Source organism: Leuciscus leuciscus, assembly GCF_965113295.1.
Source record: "Leuciscus leuciscus genome assembly, chromosome: 17".
NCBI lineage: Eukaryota > Metazoa > Chordata > Actinopteri > Cypriniformes > Leuciscidae > Leuciscus > Leuciscus leuciscus.
In genome coordinates, this window is record NC_138741.1 from 12,310,734 (window position 1) to 12,331,581 (window position 20,848).

At 38.2% G+C, this 20,848-nt stretch overlaps 1 protein-coding gene across 2 annotated transcripts; it reads right to left on the reverse strand.

Annotated features, from left to right (window-relative positions):
• Positions 1-61: 61 nt before the first annotated feature.
• Positions 62-19,719, reverse strand: eva1ab (eva-1 homolog A, regulator of programmed cell death b). Of its 2 annotated transcripts, XM_082142709.1 has the most exons (4): positions 19,144-19,719; positions 8,920-8,970; positions 6,542-6,670; positions 62-1,069 (listed from the first exon to the last, which is right to left on the reverse strand). In XM_082142709.1, the coding sequence occupies exons 3-4, from the start codon at positions 6,630-6,632 to the stop codon at positions 699-701; spliced, it is 462 nt and encodes a 153-aa protein (XP_081998835.1). In that variant the 5' UTR covers positions 6,633-6,670; positions 8,920-8,970; positions 19,144-19,719; the 3' UTR covers positions 62-698. The 2 variants fall into 2 exon arrangements, with proteins under 2 accessions (XP_081998835.1, XP_081998836.1); XM_082142710.1 differs by lacking the exon at positions 19,144-19,719 and having other exon boundaries at positions 8,920-10,046.
• Positions 19,720-20,848: the final 1,129 nt, after the last annotated feature.

Consider the following 20,848-nt stretch of genomic DNA (forward strand, 5'->3'; position numbering starts at 1 on the left):
AGTCAAAACTCAAAAATGAGTTTATATTTAATTATTAAAAAATGCCATTATTTTATATGAAAAAGTTAATAATTGTATTTTATTTTGAAAATATTTGTTTGTATTGTATATATATATTTTTTTTATTAGATCAGATAACATTTTAAGCTGTCATATGGTCATGTTACAATGTGCCCCTCACATGTTAAAATGTACCCCACCTATGGGGCATGTTGTCACATTTCACTTCCATTCTTTCGGGGTATATCAAGAAAAAAGTATATAGGCTACTGTATTAATCAAACACAAGCACATAATTGTACTAGACATGTGTGAAATTAATGTGGGGAAAAATAAATACTCTGAACCATAAGTAGATTTACACAAACTGAGAAAGTCAAAAAGCGTTACTTTGTGCCCCGCTCTCCCCTAATTACCAATTTCTCCAAGTGGTGGACATTTTATTGTCATCAGTAACTAAAAACATTACTTTTTCATCCACACCACTAGGCGTCAGTATAAGTGTCAGTATCATGGTCAGTATATCAGCGCAACATAAACAAAAAATATACTGAGTGCACCTTTAAATACACGAGTGCCAGTGCCACCAGAAGAGATGTTCCTAGACGTCTCGACGCTCATGTCTCAGTCCCTTTCTGTATCCCCCAAAAAGTGTAAGCTATTATACAGTTTAATATTTCCTCAAACCTACAACGACTTCAATAGTAGCGGTTCAGGCTGCGTGTGCCCGGCATGTCCGGCTGTCCGTTCATCCAGATCTCCCGTATAATCCGCTCGCGTTCTTCCAATCGCTGCGCGCGCTCCAGCTCTTCGGCGGAGGTAAACACGTTACCGAGCGTCCGTTCAAAGCGTCGGTGACGGCGTGCTGACAGGTCGGAGGCATTGTCCCAGTCTGAATCGCTGTCGCTCGTGTCACTGGTGCTCTCCGCAGTCTTTCCTGTTTTCCTGGGCGCTTGCTGCCTTTTGCAGTCGGTTCGACAGGAGATCTGCACCACTAAGGCGATGAGAGTAAGAACCAGTCCCAAACACACTCCACACACAAAATACAGTGCCGCCCGTTCCGGGTGATCTGCAGAAAAGTTTAGAAGGTTAGAAACGTTTGCATTCGTTTGGTGTAACGGATTGTGTCTGGATAAATTAAAGTAAAAAAAAATATATATATATCTAAAATGCAGTTTATGCTTCTGGTGATTTGTTTCATTTCAAAATATGTGTTTATATAGCCTATTTATATTTTAAAACATGAAGTAAAAAATGTCAGTGTGTTTCATCTGTTTTACCCCACATATGCATTGGAAAGCATTTCAACTAATAAATGGAGAACTTTTTATGCATTTTGGCCGTTCATTTACACGACAACAGTGTTTTGGGGGCCTGGGGGCCTCACTTTTGAAAATGTGTTTCAAAATGCACGATTCGGACACCGTTATTGTCTCGTGTAAAATACACAAATGCATACAAAATTATTATAATTATTCTTTTTTGTGTGTGTGTGAAAACGGTGATGTCAGTTGCATGCGTGCTTATAGAGTGGTTCAGGTATGACATCACTCTGTAGGCCAAAACGCAGAAGCGAGTTAACATTTTAGCGGTTAACCTTTAATTAGCGGTTGTCCCGAAGTCAATGGGTTTTTTGAATGGGGTTTTGGTTAAATGTCTGAAACAAGGTCTGCGGTTAACACAAGCTCAAGACACTTTCACGTTTTATTCTACAACAAAAAATACATCAATATTACCCTACTCGTGATTATTTTTTTTTAAGCTGTTTCGTGTCTTGAAAAAGGCGGTTGCTAACAAGTGTCTAAATGGACTACAGACAGAGGCTGTTGGCGACATTAAATGTTATCACACCGAACAGGTAAACTCGGTCCACTTTTACAGCCTCATTATGACCGCCGCTAGCGTAGCTAGCGAAAGCGGTCATATAGGGATTGTCAAAGTTTTTTTTTTTTTTTTTTTTCGTCACCTTACTGAATTTTTCGTCAACGATACCAGGGACACCGAAGCACCGGGGAACATGAAATTTGGTGGGCATGTAGCCCCACTAGACTTCTAAGGAAAAATTTCGTTTGGTCCCCGGGGGCCACTCCCCCCCCGCGCTGGGCCCCCCCAAACCCCCAAAAATGCAGTTTTTCCTAAATAACTACCTGAACCGTGGCACCGAGGATGAAGACATTTTTATGGTATGTTGGTCTACTAGACTTTTACGGAAAAATTTCGTTTGGTCCCCGGGGGCCACTTCCCCCCCCGCGCTGGGGCCCCCGTACATTTTTCGTCAACGATACCAGGGACACCGAAACACCGGGGAACATGAAATTTGGTGGGCATGTAGCCCCACTAGACTTCTAAGGAAAAATTTCGTTTGGTCCTCGGGGGCCACTCCCCCCCCGCGCTGGGCCCCCCCAAACCCCAAAAAATGCAGTTTTTCCTAAATAACTACCTGAACCGTGGCACCGAGGATGAAGACATTTTTGTGGTATGTTGGTCTACTAGACTTTTACGGAAAAATTTCATTTGGTCCCCGGGGGCCACTTCCCCCCCCCGCGCTGGGGCCCCCGTAAATTTTTCGTCAACGATACCAGGGACACCGAAGCACCGGGGAACATGAAATTTGGTGGGCATGTAGCCCCACTAGACTTCTACGGAAAATTTTCGTTTGGTCCCCGGGGGCCACTCCCCCCCCGCGCTGGGCCCCCCCCAAACCCCCAAAAATGCAGTTTTTCCTAAATAACTACCTGAACCGTGGCACCGAGGATGAAGAAATTTTTATGGTATGTTGGTCTACTAGACTTTTACGGAAAAATTTCGTTTGGTCCCCGGAGGCCACTTCCCCCCCCGCGCTGGGGCCCCCGTAAATTTTTCGTCAACGATACCAGGGACACCGAAACACCGGGGAACATGAAATTTGGTGGGCATGTAGCCCCACTAGACTTCTACGGAAAAATTTCGTTTGGTCCCCGGGGGCCACTCCCCCCCCCGCGCTGGGCCCCCCTTAACCCAAAAAAATGCAGTTTTTCCTAAATAACTACCTGAACCGTGGCACCGAGGATGAAGAAATTTGTATGGTATGTTCGTCTACTAGACTTTTACGGAAAAATTTCGTTTGGTCCCCGGGGGCCACTCCCCCCTCCCCGCGCTGGGGCCCCCGTAAATTTTTCGTCAACGATACCAGGGACACCGAAGCACCGGGGAACATGAAATTTGGTGGGCATGTAGCCCCACTAGACTTCTACGGAAAAATTTCGTTTGGTCCCCGGGGGCCACTCCCCCCCCGCGCTGGGCCCCCCCCAAAACCAAAAAAATGCAGTTTTTCCTAAATAACTACCTGAACCGTGGCACCGAGGATGAAGAAATTTTTATGGTATGTTGGTCTACTAGACTTTTACGGAAAAATTTCGTTTGGTCCCCGGGGGCCACTTCCCCCCCCTGCGCTGGGGCCCCCGTAAATTTTTCGTCAACGATACCAGGGACACCGAAACACCGGGGAACATGAAATTTGGTGGGCATGTAGCCCCACTAGACTTCTACGGAAAAATTTCGTTTGGTCCCCGGGGGCCACTCCCCCCCCCCCCCCCCCCCCCCCGCGCTGGGCCCCCCCAAACCCCAAAAAATGCAGTTTTTCCTAAATAACTACCTGAACCGTGGCACCGAGGATGAAGAAATTTTTATGGCACATCAACCTAGCCCATAATCACTCATTTGTGATTTGCGCCCCTCCCATAAAAAATGAAAATGCAATATTATTCTGCTTTAATCGCCCCTATCTTCAGTGGAGATGTTCAGAACTGCACCATATTTCATGTGTATGATTAACTTGACAACCTCTGGGGGTATCCTCTGCTAAGTTTTGTAGAATTTCATCCATGGGGGGGTATAAAATAAATTTATTTATGTGCACATTTAGTGACTGTACACTCATCGGCCTGTAGATGGTGCTGTTGAGCGAAGGGTTGCTGGTTTAGGATGATACTGTCACACACACACATGCAGGAATACAAACAAACGCAAGCATGCACACACACTGACATCCACACGCACAGACACACACCCATACACACACATACAAATCCACATGCACAGACACACACACACAAACACACACGCGCACACATGTACGCACACATACATACACGCACAGACACACACACACACACACAGACACACACATACACAAACACACACACATACACACACACACACACACACAGACAGACATGCACATACTATTACTTTTTTTAGGTATATACATAAACACGCAATACAGCCAAATTACTCCACGTCATTTATTTTTGTGGAAAGCCAGTGCAGGCCTGAGCGGCGGTCATATTTTGTACCGCGATGCGGTACATCTAGTTATGCTTATAATCATGCTCTTATAAACTATTCTAACTCAAACTTTCTGGGAAAATGTTTTTAGGTAAAAACTGAAAGAGTTGTCGGAAGCTTAGTGAAGGTGACGTTGAAGTCGTGGGACTGTGGTGTAGGTTGTTTTTAGCCTACTCTACCGACTGCAGTTATGCTGGGTACACACCAAAAGATAATCGGGCTGATTTTGGGCCGATTTCTCCCCTTCCGACAATCCTAGCTATGTCCCGATTATCTTGATGGTTTAACAGATTATTTTATCAGATTTTCCCTTGGTGTGAGGTGTGTTAAGAGTGTCCGAACCTGCTCGGAAGAACGTCGGAGCCGCTCCGATCGCGAATCGTAAATATTAAACATGTTTAATATTTACGATCAGAAATCCTGATGTGTGGGGGGAACTCCGAGGACAAACACGCGCACGCTCTGGAGATTATCACGTGAAACGAAACAATATCCAATCAGAAAGCGAGATGATGGAAGACACGGTCATTCTCACACACACACACACACACACACACACACACACACACACACACACACACACACACACACACACACACACACACACACACACACACACACACTTGCAGGAAGCTTAATGTTAAGATTTAGTATTCATAAGTGTAAATTTCGAGGAAACAAGCCTTTGTTTTTCATTTTAAGAGCAGAAATTTTACAATTTTACAATAAACAAATACAATGTTTACAATCTGTAAACATTTTCAAATTTTTGTTTAACTTTTAAGTTTGTCACTGTTTATGTATATGTATTTTTATGTTTGTTTATCGGCTTTACTCTTTGTACCCCCCTGACTGTAATTGTAAAAATAAAATAAATAAAAAAGAAGCTGAGTGTTAAGGGTTCAGTGAGGTTCTATAGACTAGAGGGATTAAATAACTTTTTCTAAAGAGACAATAAATCCAATAAAGAATAAATAAAGACAATAAAGAATGAATATATTTCCGTATAAAAGGTTATATATAATGGTAGGTACAATGGTTTTTTCACGTGAATTTTCTGTGAAAATCATTCCAAACACTATCGCAATTTCTTCCTGCATATCGTCCGTCATGCTTATTCTGAAGTCTCACGATATTTTGCGAGATTTCCTGTGTTCATAGTCGAGACTCTGGTTGAAAATCTGTTTGTGTGTGGTGTGCTGTCTTTGTCACATCATGGCACACCACACACTATAGGAGCAAAACGCTTAAATCTAGTATTTTTTGTCCTCATGTTTGTGGTCCGTCACATTTTGAAAATCTTATAAGATGTAAAAAATCTTTTGGTGTGTACCCAGCATTAGGCTTCAAAATTCATAAAAGTTGTGTTCATCTGTGATAATTATCTTGATGGACATAACGTGCAAGTATCATAAACTTTTGTTGATCACAGACCTTGTTTTTATCGATAATCCAAAAGCCTATGGGAAAATCCTATTAGGTTTTTCTTGAAGGAACCAGCGTGGTGCTAACTTCCGGTTGGCCTACAAAGTGACGTCATACCTGCACCACTCTATTACCTGTTCAGTCTATAGGTGTGTAGTGTTTCTTTACAAAGTGACATCAACTTCTGGCTGCATAATACAGCGGTTTTAGATTATTTAACACCATTAACTGACTTTGGAAACATCATGCAGTAATTAAACTTGTATTTTTTAACAGTTGAACTTTAAATAGAATTGAAAAACAATTTAAAATGGGTGAAAATTTTAATAAAATAAAAAATAAACATATAATACATACAATATAAATAATAAATGAACAGAAATTAGATTTAAATACTTAAGAACTATAAATTGTTATATTGCACTTCCTTAGTCCTTGATCTAGCTTATTTTGGTATAATTCATTTTTATATATAGAATGAATTATTAGCAGTTTTCATTGAAAAGTACTATTCAATATAAAAATATTTTTGGCATATAAAGTATATAAAAATCCATTTAGGGTGGGGCAAAAAATGTGCCTCTGTAAAGGAAAAGAGTGTATTTATAACAAGACAAAAGCTGAAGTTCCATTGCAGATTTGCAGAATTGCAATTATGCACGATTATCTTGTGTTCACAATCGTTTGAAACCAAAATTGTAATTGAAAATAGAATAAAAATGAATCGGCCCGTTTTTGTACAGGGTATGGGGATGTAAGGGTAGTAGTAGTGTACCATACTTGTTTTTACCTGCTATGAAGGAGTAAGCAGCCAGTGCATTGCTCACTAAAGCCATCTCCTTGGTAGTGGCTTGCCTTTCATTGAGGAAAGCTGTAACCATTTCATTCAAGAACACTATGGATCAGTTATGTTGTGGTACTGAAAGAGAGAAAAAGAGAGGGAGATACCACAAGTTAAAACCAGTCTGAACCCACCTTCATTTTTTAAAATCCCTATAAAGGGAAGCACTGAACCATAGCTTATAATGATGTTGTTTTAAAGAGTGTAATTATATTGGGATTTCTCCCTACATTTAGGCTGTACCATAACCTCATGTGCTGAGAAAACTATTTTTACAGACAGGCTGGAAATTTCCGAACACCAGAATCATGCTATATTACTGTGCAACCACAGACATTGTAACAACCTAAAATTTAATTTCTCCTCATCAAACTGTCAGACAAAAAAGACATTCGGATCCAACATATGCATTATTGTTCACTGACAAGGTGATTGATCACTGCATTTGAGACAATCATAATAGAAATTATAACCTTTCACAAAGAAAGATTTATTTATAGTATGCCATCCTACCCCTGACGTTCTCTCATTCTCTCTCGTAAAACCATTTCTAGGCATCTGGGAAAATTTACCCGTAAATTGTTGCCAAATTGCCAGGACATATTGACTGTTTTTTTTGTCTTTCATCCCAAAAAGAAGAAATCAAATGTAATGAAACAAAGGTGGTTGAACACACACAACACTGAGTCAGTGTGGCAGGATGGTTGGACAGAAAGCTTGGGTTAGTAAATGTTTTTCAGTATAGTCTGGGGCTGGGCTGAAGGTAGACGGCACTCAGAGCCAGTCATTCACGTGGGTGTAATGGAATGTAGAGTCTCGGTCTGTCTCACTTAGAGGAAGACAGGCTGCTCTTTCAGACTGTTGACACTTTACACAGATATAGGTGCACGTTGGTGTTTTTGGTATTATCCTAAAAATTGTGATTTTGCCCTGTCCCACCTCAGAGTTCTTGACCTTCTTGACTGCATCCATATTAAACCAAGGCCCGTTCAAAAAATCTTTCTAAATATAAAAGAATAGCAGAGGCCACACCCCAACTATAATGATAACGGCACAGAGAAACAATATTATTAGAATCACTTTCAGAGCGATAATTTTTCCCAGCTGATGAACGATAGAAACATTGACAGCCAATCAGAATCCACCTTGCTTTATAGAGCTCGAGCATTTAAAGCGGCAGACGACAAAACTGCAGTGCCTGCTTAGAATAAACAGAACTATATTGTGCATTGGTTGTGGACACTAATATAGTTATCTTTATAGTTTTCTTTATACTTGTTCTTGGTGTGAACAGGCATTTGCATGACAACAGTCAGTGTCATCATTTTTACTTAATATGGTGATATTCAAAAGTTTAGGATCAGTAAGATTTCTTGCCTCTCTATTCACCAAGGCTTTATTTATTTGATCAAAAACAGAAATATGATTAAATGTTGTCACAATTTAAAATAACTGTTTTCTATTTTAATTTATCTTAACATTTTATAATTCCTGTCATAGCAAAACTGAATTTTCAGCTCATTATTCCAGTCTTAGTGTCACATGATTCTTTAGAAATGAATTCATACAATATAAAAAGAATGTATGAAACAATTAACATACTTCTTTAATATATAGAAAGTGCAGAAGAACAGCATTTATTTCAAATTTAAATCTTGATTCTAAACTTTTAAATGGTGTAGTCTACATATTTAAATTTTCTAAATTTGTTAAAAATGTATTGCTAGAAAATTACAAAAACAAAAAATCAGTTTTTAGACAGAAAATTCTGAATTCAGTAATATTGTCTTAGTAAAATAAAATACAATTAATACACAATAAAACAGCTTGTATAAAAGTCAGTTTAATTTCTTGGGAATCTAATTTTTAACTGCATGTTTTTAAAGCCCTAATTGGTACCATTTACATGGAAAGTACCTGTTAAAATACCCAGCACTGCTAAGCAAATGTAACTGTTGAGTCTTTCAGTCTGTGCAGTCTGATAAGGCTCTTCATTCACCCTCATTACTATCTTATAATTATGAATATCTCCCAGGCTCTGCACCATAATTTGGATGTTTAAACAGTATTTTCAGGTGTAAATAGTCAAATGCTATGTGAAGCCTCCATGCAAGACAATCACATAACCTTTTGCAAAGTGCTACTGTCTGTGATGCTTGTACTTTTGCAAAAATTACAGCAACACAAATGAATTACTGTTATTAATACTCAGATGCTCAAGTCTTACTTGATCTGCTGATGTTATTGTTTTGCAGCGACATGTTTGTGGTTCTTTTTACCTGTTTAACACAGGATAGCATGAGAAGTTTAATATTGCAGAGTCTTACCTGGAGTGTGTCCATACATAGTGGTCCATCTATGCGAACTTTAAGGTCACACTGCAAAGAACAGAGAACAAAAGAAAGCAAGACACAATGAGAAAGAAACTTCAACATCCTCCCTTTGGCTCTTCAAAACCGATGGACAAAGCAAAAGAAAAAAATGTAGGGCTACTGTATGAGTCACAGTGATCTATATAACAGAGCAGCCCCCTCAGTGCTATGATAAGACCTTCAGTGGAAAAACGCTCTTTTCCCTAACTTAGAGTTCATACATCACACAGTATCACTATGAGTCCTTTTCCTGTACACACACTCCTCCATTCAACCACAGTGATTAGTCAGGACCAAAACCCTCCCTAACTAGACAAAAATAATAATGCGTGTTGAAGTTGTACAAAGTTCGCTTGGGACAGGCCAATTATCTTACTATTTGAAAGCCACAATGAGTAAAACCAAAAACGTACTGAATTATGACATGATTTTTTTAGAATGAAACTTGGTCACAATGCGAATATCAGGATTTGGTGAGAGCAATATATAGAGAGATGACATACAGTAGTTGGTAAATGACTAGTCAGTGATCATACCTTTCTAATTCTGCATGTAACAGAGTGAAAAATTATCATCTGTTTAGTGTTTTCATATCTGTACTTTGGAAAACAGTAAATTGTTGTTCTTGTGATATATAATGTTTTTGGAAAACTTCACTTGACTTTTCCCATGCAGGACAAGTCCTTCTTTCCCACAGAAATCTCATGGGTTTTAACCGGTCATCATATTAAAATAGATCTAAATTGCTTAGCTTCTTCCAATGTCAATACAAGGTTAAAAGAGGCCAGTGATTTAATCTTAAAGCTTGAAAAGGATGATTACATCAGCTTATTTAAATTATTTCAATAGTGAAGTTTTTTTTCATTAAAAAAAATCATATGGGACAAAATAATGAGAGATCACAGAAATTTTTTATCCCATCATTCATCAAGGCAAAATAAACAAACTACACATTGTCAAAAGTATTAAATTTGTTATTATTATAAATAATAATAAATATTATTAAACTAGTTCACCCAAAAATGGAAATTTTGTCATTAATGACTCACCCTCATGTCGTTCCAAACCCTTTAGACTTTCGTTCATCTTCGGAACACGAATATCTTTTTAATAAAATCTGAGCAATTTCTGTCCCTCCATTGTTCCCTAAAGAGATCGTAAAACTAATCCATATGAATTGAGTGCTTTAGGAGTAATTTTACGATCTCTGGTCTCATCAAAGTGGTAGTTGCGTAGCTGTCAATGGAGAGTAGAAGTGGCTCAGATTTTATTAAAAAATATCTTCATTTTTGTTCCGAAGATAATAATAATAATAATAATAATAATAATTCGTTACATTTATATAGCGCTTTTTCTGAGACCTCAAAGCGTTTTACATGGAAGGGGGGGAATCTCCTCAACCACCACCAATGTGCAGCATCCACTTGGATGATGCGACGGCAGCCATACTGCGCCAGAACGCCCACCACACACCAGCTTACTGGTGGAGAGGAGACAGAGCGATGAAGCCAATCAGTATATGAGGATGATTAGGAGGCCATGATGGACAGAGGCCAAGGGGCAAATTTGGCCAGGATTGCCGGGGTTACACCCCTACTCTTTTTCGAAGGACATCCTGGGATTTTTAATGACCACAGAGAGTCAGGACCTCGGTTTTACGTCTCATCCGAAGGACGGTGCTCTTTTGGCAGTACAGTGTCCCCGTCACTATACTTGGGCATTAGGACCCACACAGACCACAGGGTGAGCGCCCCCTGCTGGCCTCACTAACACCTCTTCCAGCAGCAACCTGGTTTTCTCAGGAGGTCTCCCATCCAGGTACTGACCAGGCTCAGCCCTGCTTAGCTTCAGTGGGCAACCGGTCTTGGGCTACAGGGTGATATGGCTGCAGGCCAAGATGAACGAAAGTTTCACGGGTTTGGAACGACACGAAGGTGAGTAATTAATGACAGAATTCAAATTTTTTGGGTGAACTAATCCTTTAAATAATCAATAAGTTATGACTGAAATCAGTTATCTTAGCCTATCCTGTGACAGACAGGTTTGGTTTAAATATGTTCAGATTCAAAGAAAACAAAAACATTTATATGACGTCCTTCAAAATTCAAAACTCTGATTTAGGTTTAAGGTTAATTACAGCATATCATTTTATGAAAATATTAGACAAAATAATGAGAGATGTAATTCTATCAGGCTATAATAACAATGAAATGCATTAGCCTACTAAGGCAAACTACACATTGTCAAATTGTTGTACATTCACAAGAACACCGATTTGTCATAAGGCCCATAACATTCTTGAATGAATTATGCTTACTATGTTCCCTGGAATTGTCTATTACAAATATTTTGAGAGAGTTTTCAGCGTTGTCCTCTAAATGGGAACCACTGTTATGCACCGCAATCAAGAGAGGAAAGCGGCAGCTCATTTTTGGCAGGACTTTATTGAAGCCAGAAGCCTGTAGTATTTGAAGGCCCGGACCAACGGAGCCTGGCTTTAATCAGACACCGAGCCAAACTAAGCCCAAACCTGAGCTTCAAAGCTGGCACAAGCCAATACCCTTTCATTTGACTTCACAAATAGAAGTACAGCAAACGAGTAACTCTAAAATGATGTTGTTCCTCATTGAATAAGTAAAGCAGCATGGCTGTTCTCCCGTTTTAAATAACAAACTTATATAAATGTTTCCAGGATCTAATAATTTTAACAGGAATTCAAGCACCTGTTTCTCAACTATAACATGATATTTAAGTTGAGACAATAATGGGTGGACATCTGCTGTCATTAGTATTCACAGCCAGGGTTAAAATGAGTCAATGTCAACTAGACCTCCCACAAGCATCCCAACCAGCCTGCATTGTTGACCAAGAAGGTCACTTTTAGCTGGTCAGGCATTTTTCTGTGCCATCTATGTAAGTTCCTCAAGAACAAACAAACAGGTGGAATGGTAAGGTGCTTTTTTTAAGTTATGACTATATGGACAGTTCACCCAAAAAATAAAAATCTGTCAACATTTATTCACCTTCATGTCATTGGAAATCTGAATGTTTTTCTCGGAGGAAGATATTTTGTAGAATGTTTCCTATGTTTTTGTCCAGACAATGAAAGTCAGTAGGTCCGAAACAACATTGGACCCCATTGACTTCCACTGAACAAAAAAAAAACATTTTGCAGTTTACTATAAGAACATTGATTGTTTACAAAAACCTGCTTAGCCCTGTGATAAATGTTGACTGCTAAAAGGAATGAACTGCCTCCCTTTCCTACGAACATTTCTTCCAAGCATCAAAATAAACAAGAACGGGCCACATTTTGTGGGGGTGAAAAAACATTACATAAACTTTTTCGTCAGAGGATTGGGATACAAGCACAAAACCATTTAAGTCGTTAAATATCAGAGGGAGCCTGACACTGCAAGTGGCCTTATGAAAATATGTCTTTTCACAGGGGTCTGTTTATCGTGAACTCATGAGATTCATAAGAGCAACAAAAGAGCAGAGGGAATGATTCAGACTTCATCACTGTTTTCATAAGAGAGAGAGATTATACTAGACATCACAGAAAAAGATTCATTGGGGAGTTTCAGATTTCTATTTTTAGAAGAAATTTTAAAAAATAGAGGACTGCACGCAGTTTTCCAGCAGCTGTCTCTGATCAGAAGGAATGGCAAAATGGAAGTCTGGTCAACGAACATTAAGAGGAAGATAAGGAAGGTGCATGACAATACAGAATATAAGACGGAGAGAGTGTAAAACAATGGAATCCCTCAACTAGTCATGTCTTTGCTATATAATCAAACCCCTCAAATATAAACAGATTTAAATGAGCGTTTGAGCATATGATCAGACGCAAAGCAAACTGAATTCCCTCTACTTATGACTCTTTTATTTTTGTATCATGCAATTTTCATCCCATCCAGAGTTGGTTGTAACCACAAACCACTCCATCTCCTCACACCTCATAGAGGAAGATTAGGAGAGACGGCATAATGAATGCTCAAGATGTCTATGTCTGATCACATAATCCCACATACACATTTGACTTCTTCTAATAATCCATTTTAGTTCATTCAACATGAGCCTGCATGGTTTATAGACATACTGAGTGCACATTTACAGGAACACTTTCATTAACAAAGAATAGAATGAGAAGCTTTTAACATGTATACTGTGAGATGGATGGATGGATGGATGGATGGATAGACTGACTGATTGATTGATTGATTGATTGATTGATTGATTGATTGATTGCTTGCACGGGAGATACTAGATTATTGAACAATGAATTTTTCATTAATATTTTTTTGGCATCATATTTTTATTTATTTCAATTCTATATTTCTAAATTAATTCCCAGTGATATTTTATGGTTTACGGGAGGGACATTGTCATTCAAGCATGAATTAGGGGGAGTGGATAAACCTGTGAGTGCAAGATGAGTCATCAGTATGTTTAGTCCACTTTAGAAGAGAAAGACAGTTCATTTTAAATGTGTATACAAAAGCAGCAGTCACTAACATATCCAAAGTAAAACCCCAAAGACTACAAATACTAAACTCCAGATATTAAACAGATATTATCTTGCATCACTGAGTATTTCATGTTAGAGCCTGAGATCCTAAATACAGCCATGATTTATTTGACTCTCATTTGCCTGCACCACACCGCTTCACCCTCATTATAATCACAAAACATGACTTTGGGCAGATTCATTTGCCAACCTTAATGCTACACTTCCTCTCTGCCTTGTGTTTTTTTTTTCTTCCTTTTTTCTTTCTCCCCTGCTTTTTTCTTCTCTAATATTAGGTTTCAGAATGCAGGGCCAGTCTCGGCTCTCTCCAACTCAGTGAGAGTTAGCTCAGTGAAGCAGAACAGTGGAGCTGGAGGACTTAAATGTACTTAACCCCACACAGATGGGGAAACTAAAGCTTTTCCATACCTCAGCTGCCTCAAGACGAGAGACTACTATTATTTAACGGCACTATAGCCATTTTTTTATTTTTCTGAAATGTTTTTATAATACCACATTTAACCATTTATTGTCACGATGAGAGATTTACTTGGATGAAAAACAAAGGGCTGTTGAAGGATGTTGCCCTTTTGTACTGATTTAGCACCAGTTTCTTTGACCCTTAACCACCATGAGAGAAAAGAGGCTTGGATGCTTACGAAAACCATGTTTAACATGCTGCTGGTTTTTGCTGCAACGGCAAGAAAAACATGAGTTTATTTAGGTCTTGCTTCTTGGAAACAGAACGAAGCTTTCAACTAAAGAATGTTTTAGTAGAATCACCTTTTTTGAGCGCCTTAGTGGAGAACTATGTTCAAACGGATGCCCCAAGGGATGTCAATGTTAGTGTTTTGTGTTTGTACGGCATTAAAAATAAAAATGACAACAGAGGATTTTCATAACGATACCAAGAACCATTTTGCGTTCTAAGAAGAACCGTTCTGTTAGCGGTTCTTAAAATAACCTTTTTTTCTCATTGTGAAGAACATTTGAATAATCTTAAGAACCTTTTGTGCAATGGAAATGTTCCATGGATGTTAAACTCTCTTCATGGAACCATCAATGCCAATAAGGAACCTTTATTTTTAAGAGTGTATCTGGCTGGCATGGCATTCCCATTTGAATCCTATTCTCCATTGAACATTTCTTTAAATTTGGGGTCATGGGTAATTATCCTTGGAATGTACAACTCAGGCAGAAACGTATATCCAGAGGCTCTTGAGCCATTTTTTACTTTTTAAAAACAGTGATGCTTGCCTTAAAAAAATATGAATACTCACACTGAAGTATTAATGGAAACCTTGTAAAATTCATGCCATTCCACTGTCCTTCACAAAGGTCCTGTCTCTCAGAACACAGACTTAGCTTTACCACGTAAGCAAGCCGGAGGCCAGATTATGCTCTTACTGACAGATCACACTAACACACATGGAAGCACACGCACACACATTCAGAGCAGACCCCACAGGATAAACAAACAAACATTCAGCCAGGCCTCTTGCCTTTCATAACATGGTGCACAGTATCATCTTTGATCAGGTACCTGAGAGGCTCATTTGACTATTCTGAAGAACACTTGATCATTTATTCTTACAAAGCATCATACACTTCACATTTTAATTGCTTCCAAAAAATATTGATTAACCTTTAAGACCCAACAAATCAAAACAGCTGGTCGAAGTCACTTGCTACATTGGTGTAAAATAAAAAAAAGGAAGCCATTGTGTAATGGCAATGGTTACATGCCTGCAACAGCTGAACCGTTGCCTTCTCAGTTGATCTGCTTGAGGCCACGCACACCTGGCTCAGAATTAAACAGTTAGCAACTCCATAATTATAGGCCAAAGAGTCAACTCTATTAACATAAGACATTAACTGATCTGCAGTATAATAGTTTATTTGAGAAAGAAAGAGACCGTCTGTGTGGACAGATGCTTATTATTACCATATTTATGCAAGATCAAGCTTCTAATGCAGATTAGAATTTATGGCTGCCACAGAACTGTTAAAAGTATTTTGGGCTTATTATGCTGAACTTGTTAACCACACAAGCTCATGAAAGGCATATAAAGGTTTAGTTAATCCAAAAATTCTTTCATTTACTCACACTTATGTTGTTCCAAACCTGTAAACATTTCTTTCTTCCATGGAACATAGAACTATCAAATGGCTTCAGAAGACTTGTAATATATTTGCATATAAGCACCGCGTCATGTTGTGTTAAAAACTGTCTGATGTCCACACTAGATATCATGCATTGAGTAGCTAACAGTAAATGGATGCTCCGATCTATTTGTGAGGTACTCCCTGTGTTTGTGCCAATTCTGGTAACAGGACAAATGGATTTGGAATGTTTGCTGTAATGCATCCAGTGTTGTTGTTTTGTGGTGTACTAGTTATAGTCCCTTTGTGTCCTTTTTGAGATGCAGGGCAGTGAAATAAAAAGCAAGGTCTCCATTGTTTTGTTTTTTTAAAGGAACCTCTTTTAAAGGGATAGTTCATCCAAAAATGAAAATTACCCCATGATTCATTCACCCTCTAGCCATTCTATCTGTACATGACTTTCTTCTTTCAGACTAATACAATCAGAATTATATTTAAAAATGTCCTGGCTCTTCCAAGCTTTATAATGGCAGTGAATGGAGTACGAGATTTTGAAGCCCCAAAAAAGTGCATCAATCCACCATAAACGTACTCCACACGGCTACAAGGGGTTAATAAAGGCCTTCTGAAGCGAAGCGATGCTTTTGTGTAAGAAAAATATCCATATTTAACACTTACGACAGACAGCCTTTATTAACCCCCCGGAGCAGTGTGGATTACTTGGATTGTATGCACTTTGTATGCATCCTCCATTCACTGCCATTATAAAGCTTGGAAGAGCCAGGACATTTTTTGATATATCTCGGATTGTGTTCGTCTAAAATATGAAAGTCATATACACCTAGGATGGCTTGAAGATGAGTAAAACATGGGGTAATTTTCATTTTTTGGGTGAACTATCCCTTTAACATGACTCTACATTCTAAATATGACATGAGATGCGCAACTGCATCCATCTAGAGTGTTTTGCATTAAAAAACAATGGAAAAGCAGTGCAGTAGAATGCAAAAACTTGTTTTTGAGTTTAAAAATGCAAGATGTAGGGCAGTGGAATTGAAAAAACGGCGAGGTTCAAAAAAAGTTAATGTTTACACAATGCAAAAACTAATGCAAAACGTGTTCTGTGTGAATGGTCTCTTATTACCATATAGAGTATGACTTTAAATTTGAAAATGGTAAATTGCAGTTTTGTGGCAGGCTTGCTTTAAAATGACATAACCCCAAAACAGACAACACAACGGCCCATTGTTTTTAGTTTGTTTCCTTGCATTTTTCTTTTTAACCATAGCCACTTGTTCTCTTTTTAATTGCTTAACTGCACCCCATTGGCAGTGCTGATATATGCTGAATCATGAAAGCATGTGATAGGCTGGCTGTAATGCTGCACAAAACACATATCTCATACAAAACATAGGCAAATCCCAGAGTATAATGGCACAGGGGCTCATAAAATACCACATGCTCCCTGCCAGGGTCCTGTGTATTTTTTAGCTTGATTCATACTGACAGAAGGCTTTTTTCCACTTTGTGGAATTATATTATAACAGTGCATTGTGACTTCAACAAGCCAAACCAACTGGGAAAATATTAAATTAAGTTTGGAGAACAACTGGAGAAAAAAAAAAAAAACGTGAGGGAGCATAATGAACAACAGCAGGGTCATTAAAAGATTTCAGGAAATATGTAAATACATGTGCTGATGATAAAATGTTATTCATTGTGACACTACTTTTCAAATGAGAATGTAATTTTATGGTGCTTTTTGTCCTTTATGGATCTTGAGAGACGCAAGTTATTGAATGCTTCCAATGAATGGAAAAAAGCAACGAGAACATTCTTCTAAATATCTGCTTTTTGTGTTGTGTGTCCACACAGGAGAAAGAAAACTCATACAGGTTTGAAACAACATGGCCATTCAGTTTGAAGTCTCTGGCCACTACACTTACTTCAACTAAGACCTGTTTGAATCCTGTGTGTTCAGCCTGTCTCACTGAACAATGCCGCCCTGTGTGTGTTCAGGGCCATTGGCCCCACCGTTACTGCTCTAGGAGCGGGAACCGGGACAGGAGCTGACACAAAGCAGCTGTCGAAGACCACTAGAGTTGCAGGAAGTCCTGCCAACATCTGGTCCTTCTATTAGAGACCTTCGAGAACCAGAGCAGGCGACAGCAGGCTCTAAAAGTGAGACAGACTCTAAAGGTGAGGGAAAGTATTGTTTCTAGTCATGAGGTCTATGGCCACAAGGATATCACACTCTAACAATTGGCTAGGTAGCTATTAGCTAATGGTTCAATTATGGTCTAGACATTGAGGTCTTTGTGTATTTGAGGGTGGACGTATAAAATAAGAGGTATGACTAAAGGACACTTCCTCCTCACTCAGCACAGAGAAACTCTTTTTAATGATGCCATTAGATAAGAATATAATGCTAAGAAACCTGATTGAGGTATCTGGGGCCTGAAATTGTGTATTTTTTACATATACCAATAAATTCTTAACATTTGAAGTTGTGTAAATCAACATTGGTTAATATATAATGAACAATCATGAATTACAATGAACAATATATTTTTTGTATATTAACCTGGATTAATAAGTGATGTAAAAAAAAAAGTGTTTATTGTTAATGCATGATACCTAACAAACCGAACCTTATTGTTAATCTTAAACTTGCTTTAATTGTGTCAAACAGACTTAATCAACATTTAGGTTATGTTTCTGGGCTCAGCGGGTGTCTGCTTGTGCTTGAGGGATGATGTTGACCCTGTTTGGCCCTCCTGAGCAGAGAAAAGACATCAATCTAATGTGAAGTGTTAAAGGAAATCCTGCGAGGGTGCTGTTGTTCAAACAGAGTCCAGAACCCCTGCGAGTCATTCAACAGCTTTTATTTAACACAGAGAGCAAAGGTGTTCCCTTTTTTTTTTTGGAAGGGGTGGATAAACTAGTTGCATAGTCATAGTCATTTCAATTGCAATGACGCGTCGTGTTATTATGTCTTCCTTAAAGTGAGCTCTGAACCACATTATGCAAACCTTCATAATTCATAGCTTTAGCAGAGTATATTAATTCAGCAGATAAAAGGATATAGATCATATCTGTATATATTGCCATAGACAGGGGTATTATGACCTCAGTTTATATATGCATGTTACAGTTATAGTCAATACCTAGTTGACATTTCACTTAAAACATTAATTAAAACATTCAAGTAAAAGGGCAGTGAAACACCTATAAATAAGCCCATATTACATTATCTGATAATAAAAAATATATTATTATTTACTTTACTGTAAAACATTATAAAAAATAATAGAAAATATTTTATATTTAATATCTTAAATATTGTATTATATATATATATAAATAATTGTAAAACAAAAAAATTATAATTGAATATATTAAATAAGTATATGTATTCTTTTTTATTATTAAATCAAATTATTAAATACTTAAATTATGAACTATTTAATAAGCATTAAATAAGTGTGACATTTAATTTAGTTTAAACAGTAACTGCCAAACCCACAATTGCAACATGATCATCATACAGTTCCACTCAAACTCACCCATTGTATTCTGTCCATGCACACATCTCAGCTGAAGCCGTAAAAGACTGTTTCATTTGAGTATTCCACTGTGCATAAGTGAGCTTTCTGTATAAATGAGAATCCATACAAGTCCAAAAGGTCTCAAAGAAGGGAGCAAAAAGTAGGAAGGTAAACTCTCCTGGAGAGTATGTTTGCCTATTCAAAACAATTCAAAAACTTCACTGGTGGCAAAAGGTGGTCATAGCGCCGAGTGCAGATGCATACTAGAGCTGTGCTTCTCTTTATAACCCATGTCAGGAGGACGCTGTGCCCTAGAAGCTGGAATGTGACACGGAGAAGGCAGGAGGCAGAAATATTCACCACTGACAGACACAGACCAGTCAGAATGAAACTCTGGAGAGCAGTGAGTATGAAAGAAAGGGGAAGAGGGAGGTCTGGGAGACTGAGTGAGAGAGAGAGAGAGGGAGAGAGAGGGAGAGAGTCTGGAAAAGGAGGAGAAGGAGGGGGATGGTTGGACGACTAGTAGAGAACAGGACATGACATGGGAATTTCATTCAGCCTGTACTTGGAATTTGCCTGTTAACTTTTGCTGGGAATTCTGCTGCGAGGCTCTCTGGGGGAAAAAAGCATTTTTGTACACATGTGTGTGTGTGCACGTGTACAGGAGTGAAATTCATAAAAAATTTATGTTCTTTAAAATGCATGACCATCAAACAGCCTTAAAAATACACAGTGGTCAGAGAATATATTTGGTAACGTAAGTCACTTAATATTGTATAAATTTCTTTGCAATATATATATAACAAAATATAATACAAAGTGTCCTTTATTTTAAAGACGGACAGCACACACACACTTTTGAAGCAAAACATTTCTCAAAAACTGGTTTTAATTACAAACCAATAGATATACTTTTCAAAATTCGAAATATTCGGACATTTTCTGGTTGTCAGATGTTAGTGGATCATGTTCATAGGTAATGTGCTAAACTAAATATGTAGTTACCTGTAGGACATCTGTGTGCAAAGGAACAGTTTTCAACATTGATAATAATAAGAAATGTTTCTTGATGTTAGTATGATTTCTGAAGGATCATGTGACACTGAAGACTTGAGTAATGATGCTGAAAATTCAGCTTTGCCATCACAGGAATGAATGACATTTCAAAATATATCAAAATAGAAAACAGTTATTTTAAATTGTAACAATATTTCACAATATTACTGTTTCTCCTGTATTTTTGATCAAATAAATGCAGCCTTGCTGAGCATAAGAGACTTTAGAACCAGAAAAAAAAGCAGTAAAAGGTTAAGTTAGTTCTAGCATAATTTGTTTGAAGCTGCCACTTGAAATATTGTTATGGAATGCAATGAAATTCATACATTTTAAGTGCGGCTTAATACTTTTGTCTTGTATTTGACAAAAGATCCAAAAAACAACAACGCAAAAAAAACAAAACAGGTTTAATGCGTTTAACCTTAGTTTGTCCATATAAACAACGAGCATTCCCATGACCTTTGTGCACACTCATTAAGCTGAGTTTCTGTGGCTTTTATAGACCATAAAAGCCTTAGATAGTCTTTGACCTGCCCACCCAATGTGGCCATATTCCTCTAATCTGATAGGAACCACTATAGCTGTCTGTCTGTGACTGAGACCTGAGCTTTTGATCGCTCAGCCTGATCTTCTAACAACTCCATCATCACCATCCATGAAATGATCA

Coding starts and splice junctions, on each gene's coding strand:
- eva1ab (XM_082142709.1), bottom strand. CDS start 6,632: ATGGTTACAGCTTTCCTCAATGAAAGGCAAGCCACTACCAAGGAGATG. Junction 1,070..6,541: donor TGCTTACTCCTTCATAGCAG/GTAAAAACAAGT, acceptor ACTTTTCTGCAG/ATCACCCGGAACGGGCGGCA.